This window comes from Ixodes scapularis, unplaced genomic scaffold (assembly GCF_016920785.2).
Source record: "Ixodes scapularis isolate PalLabHiFi unplaced genomic scaffold, ASM1692078v2 PGA_scaffold1__304_contigs__length_218370807, whole genome shotgun sequence".
NCBI classification, from domain to species: domain Eukaryota; kingdom Metazoa; phylum Arthropoda; class Arachnida; order Ixodida; family Ixodidae; genus Ixodes; species Ixodes scapularis.
The window spans coordinates 61,701,600-61,718,052 of NW_024609846.1; the positions used below are offsets into that span (position 1 = coordinate 61,701,600).

The following is a 16,453-nucleotide window of genomic DNA, read 5'->3' on the forward strand; positions in this document are numbered from 1 at the left end:
TCGTAGCGTTCAGTGTGGTGCATCGCATACGGTGAAATGGAGTATACACATTTTATCGTTTTGTGATTGTCTCGTGCACACGGTTCTGGAACTCACATAAACTGGACGTGCGCCGAACTCGCACGCGTGCCGTGTGGAAGCGAGCACTTGCACATTGCGGTTGTGCGTGCCGGCGGCTTTATTCCGTCTCGAATCAATCAAACCGCCTTTCCCTTCTCGTTTGGTCGATGTTTTAGCTGCATTCGTGTTGCTCGTTCACTCTCTTTTGCTTTGCCCCTTTTATTTGACCTAGGCAGCGGTGATGTATTAGAGCACGGAGTATTCTTGCGTGCCCTGCGTTTCTGTTTGCTCGAACTTGTACTCGGAGCGATCAATATAGCCTCGTAGGCACCTGCTTCTTTTGGGGTGTTGATACTATTACAATTGTTACTAATGCCAAAAATACTTTTTGTGTGGGGTCTTAAAGTGTTTAGATAGTGTTCCCAGTTTATTAAAAAAAATCTTTTGAGTAAGATGTAGGGTGCCGGAGTATTACTAGGCTGGCGTGCAGTCGGCAAGCGATATTAAGACACTCAACTGAGGTGTAGGACATAACTCCAGCAGTTGTGTGAAATTGATGCATGATTACCCCAGCTTAAAAATACAGCTCCCTGGACTTACCAACTAAAGTACGATATTATTTGGTGAATGACCTTTATACGCCTGTTTTATGGGCGCATTATAGCTGTCATTGATAGTTCAGAAGTCATACATGACACTTGATGTACTTCTGCTGCACCGGTGGTTATTCCTATACTTCACTTGCTCTGAAACACTCGTTGGCCGATGTAACATTACCACGGCAAAGGCAACTCTTGTGGCAGGTAGACCATATGCACGGCAGCCCAGACCTAACCAGCTCAGTGAGCACTGAGCAGCGGGAGAGTGAATACTTATCACGTGGAATAGGGGCACATTTTGATATACCAAATGGTGTTATAAATCGCCTGGCACGTGCCGAAGGCAGTCAATTCGAGGAATCACATGGCACCCACAGATACGCAGTGCGGAGAACTCATAACGATGACATCGATCTATAAAACGGCGCATGTACGTCATGTAAATACACCCCCCCCCCCCCCCCAATAGACATAGCACAGCCCGCGGCAGCAGTACGCAAAGGACGACACGCACAAACAAAAAGTTCCAGACTCTCATAGTTGAAATTTTTAAATGTGGCAGCATTTATTTGCCCGGTGCACGCAGCCGTAATTTGGTTTGGTTTGAACTGGACTGGACCGTGGACTAGTTTCGTGATGCCGCGGTTTCCGCCCTGCTCTTTTTTGCTCCGATCGTTCGCCCGTTACGTCCACCTTTCCTCTTGCGTAAAGGCCCGTTCACACTCTTGCAACCGAGTGCGACCGAGAGAGACCAAACCGGTTTTTAAGCCTCTTGCGATCTCTTAGGACCAGCTCCGCTCAGTGCATCCGGTCCCAAGAAGCCTTTCTCGGTCGTACTCGGTTGCAAGAGTGTGAACGCGCCTTAAGAGAAAAAGCGTCTACTCGCGCGCCTTCAATGACGCGCCGCTGTTGACGCGCACTCCTCTAAAAGCTGTGGTGGCTGCACAGAGGCAGAGCTAATGAGCTCACACACACTATTGCCTTTTTTCCCCTTTTCCACCAACGTCGTTCTATCTCTCTCTTTTTTTTTTCTCTCTTTTGTGGTGGATGCATCCGCAAGAGCCGACGCTCGGGAGAGAAAACTGGCGTAGCGAGAGCAGCGATTTCGGCCTATTTCTTATCTGTGCGTGTCGTACTTTGCTTACCTGCCATCTCGGGGTTGTCTTATGTCTAATCTTCGTCAATTCGCTTGCGCCCTAACTTGGTGTTCATCCCCTGTAGCTTTTCAATAGACCCTTTCCGAAATTCAGCCTGGCCATTTTGATCACTATCATCATCTAAAGAATGGTATATGTGTCGTACTAATGGAGACCTTCTGGTAACTGATGATGAAAAAAAGATGCTCGGAAGCGGATCACGCGGTGGGGCCCGTACGATCCGACGAAGGAATTGAATACAAGAGCTGCGTAAGCGTTCATTTGTTACTGATGGTGCCCGGCAAGATACTGTAGTATCTTGCAGGACACCATCACTTTCGCTATTCAACAGCAGTCAAGAATGTGCGTGTGTGTGTGTTTTTTTTCTGTGTGTAACTGTTATTTGAGCCACCAGACGATGCTGCATTTCGAAATGGGTCCATTGCAAAGTGATCGGTAAGGGCGCCTGTTGGCACGCGTGGGGCTCCAGCCCTGACGCTACCCGTCCTCCTCGTAAACATATCGGTGTGTGTGCGCCCTTTCTCCCTTACTTCTTTTGGCGATTCACGTATCTTTAATTCTACCGGTGCCAGTTAAGATAAACGGTGGTCACGCTAAAACACATAGCGTACAGCTTCAGCGTTTCTCTTCAGTGCGCATAAGGCGGCCGATTGTTCCTCCCCGACGTATCCATCACGTGGATGCTGCGAACCTTCGAAGACCGCACCCTGCATGTAAGTGTCAGTCCGGCCCACCGCGTGGCCTGCGCGGGCGAGCCGCGTAGACTCAGAGCCGCTGCCACGCATGCCTCCGCCCGAACTCACTGCTATGCCTCCATAAATCAAGGTCCGCCGGTTCAAGGTGACTGGCTGCGCTCCGCCAACGCACCGCGATGCCCCCCGCGTATTCGGTGCTCGAGTCCGTCTCTGGGCAGGCCGAAGAACTGCACGCTGCCCAGGTCGGAGAGGTGGGTAGCCCCGAAAGGTGCGCGCTTGTGCTCGAGCGTAATGAAGTCATGACATATAATTTATACAACGCAAATAATTAAAAAAAAAAGGCCTCGTTTATTATGACGATTTGCATAGGCGTAAAAATGAAGCTCCATTTTGATACTTTGTGGATGATGGTAGTCCCCCGCAGATCGGCAAAAAGTTCGTCGTATTCTACAAAAATGGTTCGCCCACAGCATTCAGTCAGGTTCTAGATAATGGTTCTAGATAAAATGACACTTGCGCTTACAGTTTATTATGAGAATGAGTAGGGCTGGACGTGCCTCGTGTCATCTGGACGGTGTGTTAATTTGCAATGCAATCAAGGGTACGAGAGCGCGTGCGCTCGCGCACCCTGAGCGCCGACTCATAGATTCCTTTACGGAGTATTCACTGGCGGCCACATCCGTGTGCGCTGCTGCTGAGCGCGTGCTGACGGTGAGCTTCCGCAGTCCTTTTGGAACGTGCATTTAGCACCATCAAAGTTGCCGGTCTTAGCAGGCTATTAATGTGAGCTCGTCCTCAGCATGCGCTCTAAACATCGCCCTCAAAAAAGGCGTCCAGTGCCACGAGAAGCGGCCGCCGAAATGAAAAAGGTGGAGCGGCAGACAACGGATGAAAGGAAAGCCACGTGTCTGGCGCCCCGCTGCGGCGAGACGGCGAAACACACTTCTCCCGTGCGAACAAGAGTGTTTCGCGTCCTCGCCGCTGCAAAACTTGTGCGCTGACGTCCAGGTTCTCCGACATATGGCTCTTTAATGCTCTGTGCTACCAGATCCTCACGCTCCAAATCTGCAAACGGGCACTCCACGGCTCCGTCGTGAAACTGCCAGGCTTTGTGAGTATAGAGGAGACTATGGGCGACTAAAGATTTAACAGACGGAATCACCACTTGCGACTTCTTGTTTCTGTTCGCATCGTGATTGCGGCGTCTATAGCCACCCCAGGTTCACATCACCACTTCAGAAACGGCGATAGCCTGAACAAACTACGTCGAAAAGTTTTCCGCTACGCGCAATAAATTAACAAATATTCTCTCAGCGGAGAATGCGCGCGTGATGCGTTCAAGTCTACTCCACACAGCTTCCAACCGACTTCGTTTCAGCGACGCTGAAGTCCACCCCATCGGACTCCGGAGCGGAAGGAACATCTCCATACCCTTCAGGATCAAGGTAGACACAGACTCAGTGAGTAACCGCGCCTGCCATAAAAAAAGAAAGGAGGAGGGGGCGGGTGATTCCTAACAGAGGGCGTTGTTGTAAACCGACGGGGGGGGGGGGGGGGGGCAGTGATTTGCGGGATGCGCCCCCGCTGCGCAGATGAAGTGCGCGTAGGCTGCGTTTTGTAAGTGGAGAGCCTCGGATGGATGCTCCGCGTTGTACCAGCAACGTCCGACGGCGGCGACGCAGCAGCAGCATCGGGGCTCTCCACCAGATGGCCCCCGCGTCCCGATGAATAACCGCCCAGGGGACCGAGGAAGGGAGGGGGTGCCACCCCGGCCGCCTCAGCGTTGTCCCGCTGAATCCTGAATGAGGACGCCCCGTCGAGGGGGCAGCGGGGATGAACGCGAGCGAGCGCGAAGAGCAGGGGTGCTGGAGCGCACGATGTCCTGCATGCTCGCTCGCCGTCCGTCGGGGGCGCTTGCGTTGTTCCCTTTGTTTTTGGGCGAGCGGACGCCGAGCTTAGTAACCCACAACGAGACGAGGCTTCCCCGACGGAAGGGGCGGGACGCGAGGGACGTGTACTACGTGGTCGTGGTGGGTACCTATAGTAACTGCACGAACCAGGTCGCTGCGATGTGTGTGTACGCGCGCGCGGGACTTGGAGTTGGACTTCTCCGCGTGCGCGGAGCATGTGCGGGCGAGTGTCCGTGCTGTGTCGAAACGGTTTAAGTTTGGAGCCTTGGTGTACGCCCGACTGCATCGATAGCACTACATCGAACACCTAGGCTCATCAAGTTTCTGCGTGAATTTCGTGTTGGTCTCCTAGCCAGGGATTCTAGTGCGTTTCGGCATTATCTCCTTGCTGTGTCCGCATGATAACAATTTAGCGTTTTTTCAAGCAGTATTATTCTATACGGGCTCTGTATAGACTTTATGCTCGTACGAGAGAAGTGAAATACTAGTTTACAAACACGTGACCTTGAAACATGCTTCCACACTACCCGGGTACGTTCGTCGGAGCAATTCTTGATGATTCAAGATACCAAGTTCTTCACGTTGTTCAACTATCTTATACATCGACTGCAAAATGTACACGTTATAAAAGACCTTCCTAAAAAAAAGAGTCTGCTTAAAAAAAAAAAAAAACATGTTTCATTTTTCTTTCCTTAGGTGACAGAATGTAGCTGCTGGAGTTATGAATGCGGTTACGATCGTACGTGACTTGAAGAGCTCGCTGCAGACATATGCATACGGCTTTTACGCGCCATGTACAAAGTTCTACCCACTCAGTTTTTCGGAGCTAGGAGCAGCTGTCGTGATCGATACGCGGGGCGCGACGTTTATTCCGTAAGGCCTATGCTTCTTCATCGACAATCGGCTGTCCGACCCGCGGACAGCTTATGGAGGAGGTGTTCACTTTGGGACGGCGAGTCTTGCTTGCTCACAACAGAACGAACACCCAGGAAACAGCGGAACACTAATGGCTCCTGGGAAAGACGAAGGCATAGGCTTTTGCATTTAATCAAATTCGCTTATCAAGTGTGATTTTAAACCTACCACGCTGCGGAAACGATTAAAAAAAATATTGGAAAACAAATGGTATAGTTTACTTATTTTTATTTGTATCCTCTCTTCTTCTCCTTTTCCCAGCACGAAGTAGCAAGGCAGCATTATTCAGCTTGGTTAACATCTTCGTATTTCTAATAAGCCAGTTTTTTTCTTTAATACAATGTGAGAATTTGTTTAGGAAGCGCTTAGACGTGTGTGTTGCTTGAGAATTCGCGGTGATTATGACACAATTTATTTAAATCAATTACTGGGCAGGCTACGACTCAAGGACGAGCATGTTGGCGTGGTGGACGGGAGTTCGTCCCTTGACTCTGAAGTTGTTAGGATCTGACCAATGAGAGCAGGTCATTTTTTAACACGTGGCGAATTCCACTGGTCGTTTTGGAGCGCGCCGGAATCAGCACACCATATCCCAGATGGAGCATGCGTTCCGAACGGAGTCGCTCCGCCTCAGGACCCCAAGTGGAACACGACAACTCCTCCAGGAGCGGCGGAAGCCTTCCCTTCATTTACCTTCCCGCAAATCCCCTTCCCTTGGCGCAATGGATTGAGGTAATTCCGAGTGTCCGGTTATTTTTTGCCGCGAGCTGTTGACAGGGCTCTGCTCGGCCAGGTGGCTATGGCTCGGCGCTGCCGCGTTCCGATTGTTCTCTCTTCCGCACGCTCCGTCTATTGAATCTCACACTCCAACAGGCTCTGAGAAAGTCGCATGTATACACTGCAACCGCAGAAGATGTCACCCACAAGTAACTTAAGACATCCACGGAGCGCTCATGCGCTATACTTGCACGACACAGGGCTGCTTCGTGCCATCCAATCTCCGCATGTGTACAGAGTTTCTCCACATTAACACATCACATCCTGTATTACCACCGCCTCTACCACGCTCATACGAAAAAGGGACGAATTTTTTTTTTTTTTTTTAAATCTGTTTTGGCGTTTTTTTATTCTATAGTGCAGGCTTATGTTTCTAACCTTTGTTTCTCGGGATGCCAGCGGCTTACAGCTAAAAAACTATAAAATCTCAAGGGAGATATACTCCAGGACAAGGTTCCCCCGCAGGGCAGTACCTCGGGCGCCTTAGACTTCAATCTCGGAGTCGTGATCCCCTCCGCAGTTCGGGGACTTGGACCCGGCGAAAGAGAACCTCGTAAATCCCGACAGCCCCAGCGTCGAGATCGATGATCTTTGCACGGCGAGCTCGGGAACCCGGTCCCCGAAGGTCCGGCAGAGAACAACAAGACCAACAGCGGTCGCTAATTCTCGGACACCACGATCGACGGCCGATAACGACGAGGGAGCGCAGCTCAAGCGAGCAGCCTGCCTTCGCGACCTATTATCCTCCGTTGCACCTCACATGAACCGCAGCAGACGGTATACGGGCCATCTCAGCCAATCCTGCGCTGTCAACGTGTCACGTTGGCTGCACCTCCCTTCCGTCGCTGCGACGCTCCAAAAGGCCACGGGACACCCACGCGGCAATGGATTGGCTAGGATGAATTGTAGCGTCCTCTGCGCTTCACCGTAAAGTGACACTGAGTATTGGAGTACGCTGGCGACGAGCTAAGAACGTCCAGCCTGGGCACCGGCATCCATCGACCGTGCACACCGGGCATCCAACACTCCTCGGGGGTTACCTTGCTCCAAGCTGACAACGGGGTGAAGGTCATCATGCTCGTTGGACCAGTTGTAGGTCTATCTTTGGCCACGTGACACCGATCTCGCCCGTACCCGTGCGCAGAGAAAGCGGGGCTCGGGCGAGGAAAAGGAGGCGGTGGATGGGTCCGGCGAGCGCGCCAAGCTCCCGCCCGCACTGTCAGCTTAGGGGTGAACAGAGTGTCGCGGACATCGACACCCCGAGACAAAGGCAAGGGGGTGACTGCCGATAACGTCTGTCCGGGGGAAGGAAGAGGCGGTGGCCGACAGCGCCACTTGTCGTCGTCGTCGGCACTGTTCTTCGCTCGGCCCGCTTCTGTCACCCCGTCCTCTCTTATTTTTCGCCGGGGAGCGTTTACGGTCGACGCGTACGCGGGGGGAGGACGCCCTGTTTATTGTCTTTCGCGCGCGGCGGGACGGGCTCACGGGCACCCGCGCGTGGCTTCTGCCTGCCCGGTGTTGAGGGCCGACAGGTGAAGGCGTATGTTTGCGGAGTCGCGATTTTAAGGAAGGCACGACGCCTCTTGCTGTTTGCACGATTGAGGCGCGAAGCGGTCCAATTAAGGAAGCGGAGTCACATTTTGCCTTGGCCTTGTACTTTTTCTTTTTCCGCAGGTTTAGTTTTTATGCTTGTGCTTGTGACGAGTGAGTTATATCGAGGAATTTATCAGGAGTGGCGGGGTTTTCAAAGGGTGGATCGGATGATTTGAAAGTCGAGGCCTGGTTTCTTGTCATTGCAGGAGACTGCAAGTCGTTTTGGAGACACGTTCACACGCTTGTGTTTTGACTATGACCTCGACTGGGTGCGCTGCAGCGGCTCCGGTCATAAGCCATCACAGGAGGCTTAAAAACCGGACTTGTCTCAGTTGTTCTTAGTCAAACGCAAGTGTGTGAACGGGTCTTGAGGGTGCCCTTCTAAGGCGCAACATCTTGACGAAGTTATCACGAGCAAGATCGAGGGCTGGCATTCAATCTTGCCCCCTCCCCCCCCCCCCCCCATAAAAAAAAATAAAAAAAAATAGAAAAAGGTCAATTGTGTGGTTTTTAAATTTTAAGCAAAATTTAGGACTCACACATAAACGTTTTTTAGCTACCCGATTTAAACAAATTTTCTGGGTGCCCATGCTTAACTCTTCCCGGCATGCTATTTATTATCTCTAAATTCGAAATAATTGATAAAATGACAAATCAGACTTATGCCAAACCACCATTAAAATCTTGCCGCTCTCTCCGGTTATGCCGCTCTCTCCGGCCAATTTTTCTGTTGGGAGATTTTAATTATCCTGATATTGTGTGGACAGGTAATAACCCACCAACAGGCACACCCTCATCTGCCTCATCTGAATGCAATAATTTTGTTAGCCTCTGTTTAGATTTTTGTTTCACGCAACTAGTTACCCAACCAACCAGAGTGACCCCATTGACGGCGAACGTATTAGACCTTGTTCTCGCTACTCATCCTGAACTCGTTTCACCCATCTCCTATCTTCCAGGGCTTAGTGATCATTCCATATTGCATTTTAATGTAAAAGCAGCAGTACCGAAACCATCAACTAATGTAAAGCAAATTCGAGATTACGCCAAAGCTAACTTTGATAAAATTAATCTTGACCTTGCAACTTTCCTCGATGAATATTTATCACTCTTCTCAAGTCGCTCAGTAGAAGAAAACTGGAACTTTTTCAAAACCGAAGTTAATAAACTAACAAATCAGTACATTCCCTTAACGAGAGTTATCGAAAACTCTCAGTCACCCTGGTTCACCAGAGCCTTAAAATGCTTGTCAAACAAAAAAAAGCGTCTATTTCGCGCCGCAAAATTATCCACGTGCGAGCACCGTTGGTTGCGTTATCGTACTGCTGCTGAAGTGTACAAAAAAGCAATTGAAAACGCCAAACTAGAATTCATGACTCATAGCCTACCCGCAATGTTGATCAACAATCCTAGACAATTCTGGAACACAATAAACAAAAAGACGCAGTCATCTATCACACTAAAAACCGCAAATGGTGATTGTATAGCCAGCGATGAGTGTTTAAATTTATTAAATAGTACTTTTGCAAATTCATTCTCTACTGATAACATGCACGATTTCCCTTCGCTAGAGAGTGCCGATTACTTGCCCATGGATCCTCTTTTTCTTGATTACGTTGGCGTCGGTCGTATCATAGATAAACTCAAACTGTCATCTTCAGCAGGAGTGGACGGCATTAATTCCAAGTTTTTACAAAACACTAAACAATACTCCTCAATTATTTTAACAAAATTATTTGAACAATCTATACAAGACGCTGTTCTCCCATCAGACTGGAAGGTAGGGAAGGTGGTACCCATTCACAAGGCTGGAGATAAACATTCCCCTCTTAATTATCGTCCGATCTCAATAACCAGCATTCCTTGCAAACTTCTTGAACATATAATTTTTTCTCACCTCGTCAACTTCTTAGAATCTAACAACTTCTTCAACAATGCCCAACACGGTTTTCGAAAAACATTTTCATGTGAGACCCAACTGCTATCTTTCACGAATGACCTACATCACATTCTGGACCGAGGATCCCAGGCGGACTGCATTTTCCTGGATTTCGCCAAAGCATTTGACAAAGTTTCTCACAATCTTCTGCTTCTAAAACTTTCCAAACTTAACATAGACAATAACGTTCTCGCATGGATACAGTCTTTTTTAACTCAACGGTCTCAATTTGTCACTGTGAATAACAATAACTCCTCTTTTGTCAAAGTTGCGTCAGGGGTTCCGCAAGGGACAGTCTTTGGACCGTTGCTATTCTTAATTTATATTAACGACCTACCCACTAGTGTCTCTTCGTCCGTGTCTCTGTTCGCTGACGACTGTGTACTTTACCGTGAGATTCTCAATCATAATGACACCTGTATACTCCAATCAGACATTAATGCTATTTACCGTTGGTCTGACTCGTGGTCTATGAAGCTTAACACTAACAAATGCAAGGTCATGCGTGTGTCTCGCCAGTCTCAGGACTCTCCTAACTATTTCCTTAATAATGTTCATCTAGAACCGGTATCTTCGTACAAATATTTAGGCGTACATATAGCTTCTAACCTTTCATGGAAAACACATATTCAGCATATTTCAGCTAACGCTAACCGCATGTTAGGTTACATCAAGCGAAATTTTTCATTAGCCCCTGTCTCACTGAAATTAACTCTTTACAAAGTTTTAATTCGTCCCAAGTTAGAATATGCAGCTTCTGTCTGGGATCCCGGACTAGTCACTCTCGTATCTACATTGGAAGCCGTTCAGAACAGATCCGCTCGTTTCATCCTCACAAACTATCACCGCACCGCTAGCGTCACCTCTATGAAAACAACTCTCTCATTACCACCTTTATCCCTACGTCGTAAAATTTCTCGTCTTTCCCTATTCCATAAAATGTATCACCATAATTTTTTCCTGCGCGACAAATTAATTGCTCGGCCTGTCTATGTTTCCTCCCGTCTTGATCATCAACATAAGGTGGGCATTCCTAACTCTATCACAACCACGTTTTATTCATCTTTCGTTCCCCGTACATCCCAGGAGTGGAACCACCTTCCCCGGTCGATCGCCATTATCACGGACTCTGAGCTCTTTAAAAGTACAATAACTAATTACTTTATTACTGAGTGTGTCTAAATATGTATTATGTTATTTGCATTAACCTTCTTGTTGCTCTCCCCCTCTGTAATGCCTTCGGGCCCTGAGGGTATAATAAATGAAATGAAATGAAATGAAATGAAATGTGACGTCACATATTGTATAAATTGCAACTTGCCGGTCGAGCAGACAGTCCAAAAATACAGTATTTTGCGCGTTTTCTTTTAAGTTTAGCCGGCGTGAGCTTGACAGCATTTCTTTCACACTATCAAAGTTCTTGTAACCCGTCAGACACAAGCTGCACTTCCCCCATATTACAACATATATCGTCACGTTTTCAGTCACCAGTAAACCTCTCAGTTACTCACACCAAATTTAAATAAAAAAACAACTTTAAAGGGCAACTCCGGTCAGTATTTTCGAATTTCAGACTACGACTGTTTTTAGCTCAGTCAGTGTCTTTAAATTACAAGATAAAATCTTTCTCTTTTTTTTAGATATTCTGTGTAGTTTTATATACCTATATATCACAGTTTGGTTTCAGGCGTCTCCGGCAAAACCGGAACTATCTAGAGGGGAAAGGCAACACTGGTATCAGCTGTACGGCCATGACGTGACGTCACAGTGGTGCTGCAAGACGCTGTACAAAGTGCGGAATCAACCGCAGCGCCACCGCGACGTGACATCACGGAGGGTGTTGCGGTGCCCGTCGCTCAGTATTGCTTGACTCAAAGCTAGTCCCCTTGTCACCCGCTAAAGGGCAGCTGGTCGCACCTTTAAAATCTGTTTTAGCGGAGTACGCGGCTTCACTTTGACGTAATATTACGGCTGTGGTCATATTTTATGCCAGTAGAGCACTAGCGGTCTCAGATGTGTCCATTAATGCGTTTAACTAATTATGAGGCAAATCAGTGGGTACCAATTTTTTCATATTTAAAGATTTCAACAGACCAAAAATGCCCATCCAAAGAAAAAAAAAAAAGCCTTAGTTACAGGTGGTTTTGCAGGTCTTCGTTTTCAAAAGGATGGATGGATGGATCGATGGATGTTAATGGCTGTACCCTTTGTGATGGGCGGTAGCTTGCGCCACCTACACTAAGTCTAAAAAACAAGCATATGATTCCTCCCACCCTTTTAAGCCCATCTTCTCACCATAATTATCACCAGGCAGTGTGGGGTATCGCCAGGGAGACCTTTAGGAGATCGAGCAAAGAAAAGAGAAACAACTAAAAACATCACGCACCCTACCCTTCCTCTTCCCCCCGACGATGGAGTCGCCAATTTTCCACTGGTCAAACCTTGTTGGCGGTACCCCAGGACTGGACCCACTGGCAGACAGGGTTGAGACTTTGAGCCGGAGCCACGCGTCAGGGAGTAGCAATTTTCTTCTGTCCCTCCTGTCCCCAGCTGTGTAGTTAGTTGTGCATCATTCAATTTCCTCTAGATAATTTCCACCAATCTTCTAATCGCCTCTTTGTCGCTGAAATCCTTTTCTTTCCATCCTTCCATCGTCACCAGTTCCACTCCTTTTGATAGATTCCAATATTGCCACTTACGTTCATAAGGCAAAAATGGAATGACAGACTAGATGTTCCCCTACCAGGTTGTCTGACTTCCCAGGAATCATTTGCACTTCCGGCGTCGTAAAGCAGAAGAGTCTCGCGTGCTAGTTGACAATAAAGACAACCCGTCCGATATTCGAAAAGACAGCTTTACAGTAGCACGGTACGGATCGAAAGTTATCCCTTTAACTTTCAAACTTTCAAATATTTATAGGTAAAATGTCATTGGTTTCATAACATTTCTTCTTAAATAAAAAGAAAAAGAAGAAAGAGGTGCGATGAATAATTGCATTAAAAAAAAGTTTGGATGTTTCTTCGTCAAACTAGCAAAAGATATCGCACTCGAGTGGAGAATTTATATCTAGTCTTTTAACATCTGGAGGTTTTAGTCTTTCATTGACACCTCATCTTATACGCGGCGCGTGCCGAAGTGAGTTTTTGTCAGATTGTGGGCATATCGACCGTGATTTGACTTTGCCATAACCATCGCAAAGCCACGACGTATAATTTTGGTGATCGAGGCAGGGGAAAATAGGTGTCAAGTTCACTTCATTCGAGCAATCCTTGAGGTTTACGTTTTTTTTTCCCGCGCTACGTCGAGTTTGTGTGTCGTACGGCAAGCCGTCGACAAGGTGTCAACACCCGGGAGATCGATCAAAACTCGGAAGAATGCGGTAAGCTACACCGGCGAGGCGAGAGCGCGCCGGTTCCCCTTGAAACGGCGCCTGCTTAGCCAGTCGGGCCCCGCGTACGAAATGCGCAGCCGCGAAGAATGCAGTCCTGTCCGAGAAAGTCGGGGGGACACGCTTGGCTCGCGCAGCCCTTTGCGAACTGAGGTCAAACGGCGGTGAAAGTCCCCAAGGCCAACGCTTCGATGAGTCCCGTTTTCTCTCGCATTACCTTCGCTTTTGTAGCACCGCTTCAGTGCCGACGAAAAGAGGCGGAATTCAGCGTATACAAAGTTACACAAAGCGCAAACGCGTCTCAGCTCGGAGCGTGGAGCGAAAGCTTGCGCTGCGGAACTTCCTGGATTCGATCTCCAACCCCTCCCCGCTTCGCTCTGGATGAGTTTCGTATATCGGCCCGCGTTCATGTAATCACTACTGCGTGGTGCACGTTAAAGACCCCAGGTTGGCGGTGGTACTGCACTGGCTAAATTCTCATCTACAGCTAAGAGGCAAGTCACCCGTGGAGGCGTACTCGATTCGAGACTGTCTAAACATACAAGCAACACATTTTTTTTTTTGTGTGTGTGTGTGGGGGGGGGGGGGGGGGGGGCAAAACGGGCCACGTACACACGTGGACATGGGTACGTCGCCCGTACCCACGGCAGACTTGTACGTAGTTCAACTACCCTACTCAAGTTACTGTAGTTAAACTACTTTTCTGAGTATTTTAGTAACTTCCAATTACATTTTTATTTCGGTAATTAGTAGTTTACTTTAATTACTTTTTCTGAGTAACTTCTACTCAAATTACAAATTACTTTGGAATTTTAGTAGGTGTTTTTCCTATCAACAAACATTCCTGCACAGAAGAGGTAAGATGTTGGAAGATCAGGTGATATTTGCAAAGAGGGAGAAGCATCTGGCGTAGGAAGGGGGGGGGGAAGGATATGGTGTGGGGATTCCGAAACCTCCGAAACATTTTCACGAGCCGAGCCCCCTCCCCCTGCAACAACACTGCTATGAGGCGCGGGGAGCGAACAGACACGACACAAGAGGGGTCGAGTAACTACGGGATTAGCGCCAAAGACTGGCGTTTCTTTGAGTCCCGAAGACTGGCGTTTCTTTGAGACCCATTTGAACAAAGAGCAGGTCTCCGCTTTTCCTCAGTGTAGAAACTCTCGCTCACTACAGAAAGTGCACACTCCGCATCCTCACTCAAAGGAGACGACAGAATGCAGCTCGTGCTCTGAAGCTGATCTGGTGCTCCCGTAGCTTGTGCTGTACTCGAAGAATGGCGTGTCAAAGGGCAACGCAGAGAGGACCTTTTTGCGTTGCCTTTCCTCCCCAAACCTTAGAATATGCCGATCTTCGAAGATTCGAAGATCGTTCGAAAAAACTTATTAATTCTCCACCATTTTCATATCAAAAATAATAAACAAGCAGTGTTGGGAAGTACTCTAAGTACATGGTACTTAAAGTACCACTGTTTAGAAAACTTGTACTTTACTTGAAGTACATTCTCTGAGCATGTACTTGTACCTTCCAAGGAAAGTAAAACTCCCGACTTCAGTGTTCATTCCCCGAATTTGAAAAAAAAAAAAAAAAAAAAAATGGCGTATAGCCGTGTGAAAACGCGCTCTTTCAGGATGTCATCTGCTCATTTCTCTGAATTAAATAATGGCAGCTATAAAACCGATACAAATAAGTGCCTTATAAGTTGATTGTGTGAATAGCTCGTCAGCGAGAGTACTACTCCTCTATGGTGACTTGACTTTATACAATATTTGCTGCCATTTCCGTCAAAACCGATGCAGCTCCGATTACCCCCGGAGCAATGCATACCAGTTAAAAGACACTGTATAGGGAATGAAAGGTCATCATGAAAGATTGTGTTAAAAGTACTTGTACTTTACCTTCAAATATATTGTATTTATAGTATGTTACTTCAAGTACATTGCACCCGGTGTACTTACTACTTTACTTGAGGAACATAACGTCTCATTTACTTTGTACTTCCCTTCAAATACTTTTAAGATGTACTTTACGCAACACTCTACACAAGCATACACTGTCTAAAAAGTCAATCTCAGGCAGTACTAAAGATCAATGTAGAAATGACACATTTACAGCACATAATTGACCAAACAAACAAGGAAGTACAAAACAATTAGGCACGCAGAAGCAGAACCAGCTATTTAAGCATTTCTGTGAAAAAACAAGACAATTTATATTTGGCAAGCACAATTTCGCTAACGGATCAAAATCTGTGTACCTTCTTTTTACCGTAAAAACATATAAAAGTAACTTCAAAAGTAACTTTAAAGTAATTCGCTACTTTTTTACGGTAGTTAGTAATTTACTCAATTACTTTCCATTTGAGTAATTTCTACTCCACTCAAATTACTTTTGAGACCAATACTCAGTAACTTAACTTAATTACTTTTTTTGAGTAACTTGTACATGTCTGACCCACGGCAACGTATAGCCACGAAGAACAGAATAATTCTTAACTCTGTTCTCAGTTGCGTCGTCCGTAAAGTAGCTGAGAAACATAGCACAGCTAAGTTTTATGCTATTTTTTTGCTTTATATCGCAATTGTGATACCTTAAGCTAAAAGATAATACAATGCGTTATAGTAATGAAAGAAAAGGGCAACTATAAAAAGAAGGAAGAAAAAAAAAAACCTTCATGTTTGTGCTGATCTGTGTAGCGCCACTAGGTGGTGGGAAACATGTCGCCCTCTTTAGATGTCTGTACATATATCCACGCCACAGACTAATTACAAAGTTGCAAGTTCTGTAGTAATGAAAGCTCAAAACCAACGTAATCATACTCCCTCAAGCAGAATAAAATATTCGAGATTTTCAATCCTACTTCTGGACTTTTGGCTCAGATTGCGTGTCCATTCTAATATGCGTAGCTCCTCGTATTTGTGACAACTGGTGATTTAAATCCTTTCTTGCGGAACTAAATCGCGCGTGGGACGGGGCAAAACACCCCAGCTAAGCGTTCTGACAGGAGCATGGCTCCTCGACGCAAGAAGAGCAACTTGTTGACTCTCTTAATTGCCACGCATGATCCGCTGCGCTTGCCACCACACAATATTGTCGCGAAGTTGTGCTCCCGCGAGTGTTTAGTTTAGCTTTACTTTAGCTTTTTACCTTCTCCGAGGGTTCTTTCGCCTCCACGCACGGTTCGTGGCTTCTACCGGAGTCGGGGGGGGGGGGGGGGGGGGGGGGGAGGTTCCAAGTCGGGGCGAACGTGACCGCTCTAACTCTACACCTAGTTTATGGAACCCCGCGTCGAAGATGTTTTTGTCTTGTGCATGTCTGCTTTTGGAATCTACACTTCGAAGGTGTTTTTTGCACCGTGTATAACTTCTCTGTCTATTAATGTGCTTTGTATTGTTTATAGCTGCTCCTGTAAGCTTCGTT

General features: G+C 47.2%; 1 protein-coding gene across 1 annotated transcript in view; it reads right to left on the bottom strand.

The window, feature by feature from the left end:
- LOC8053829 (LIM/homeobox protein Lhx1) overlaps positions 1-16,453 on the bottom strand; it is a 221,651-nt gene that overhangs the window by 96,372 nt on the left and 108,826 nt on the right. The window contains exon 3 of the mRNA XM_042290760.1: positions 13,476-13,493. Within this exon, the coding sequence (XP_042146694.1) occupies positions 13,476-13,493 (18 nt within the window). The remainder of the gene's footprint in view (positions 1-13,475; positions 13,494-16,453) is intronic.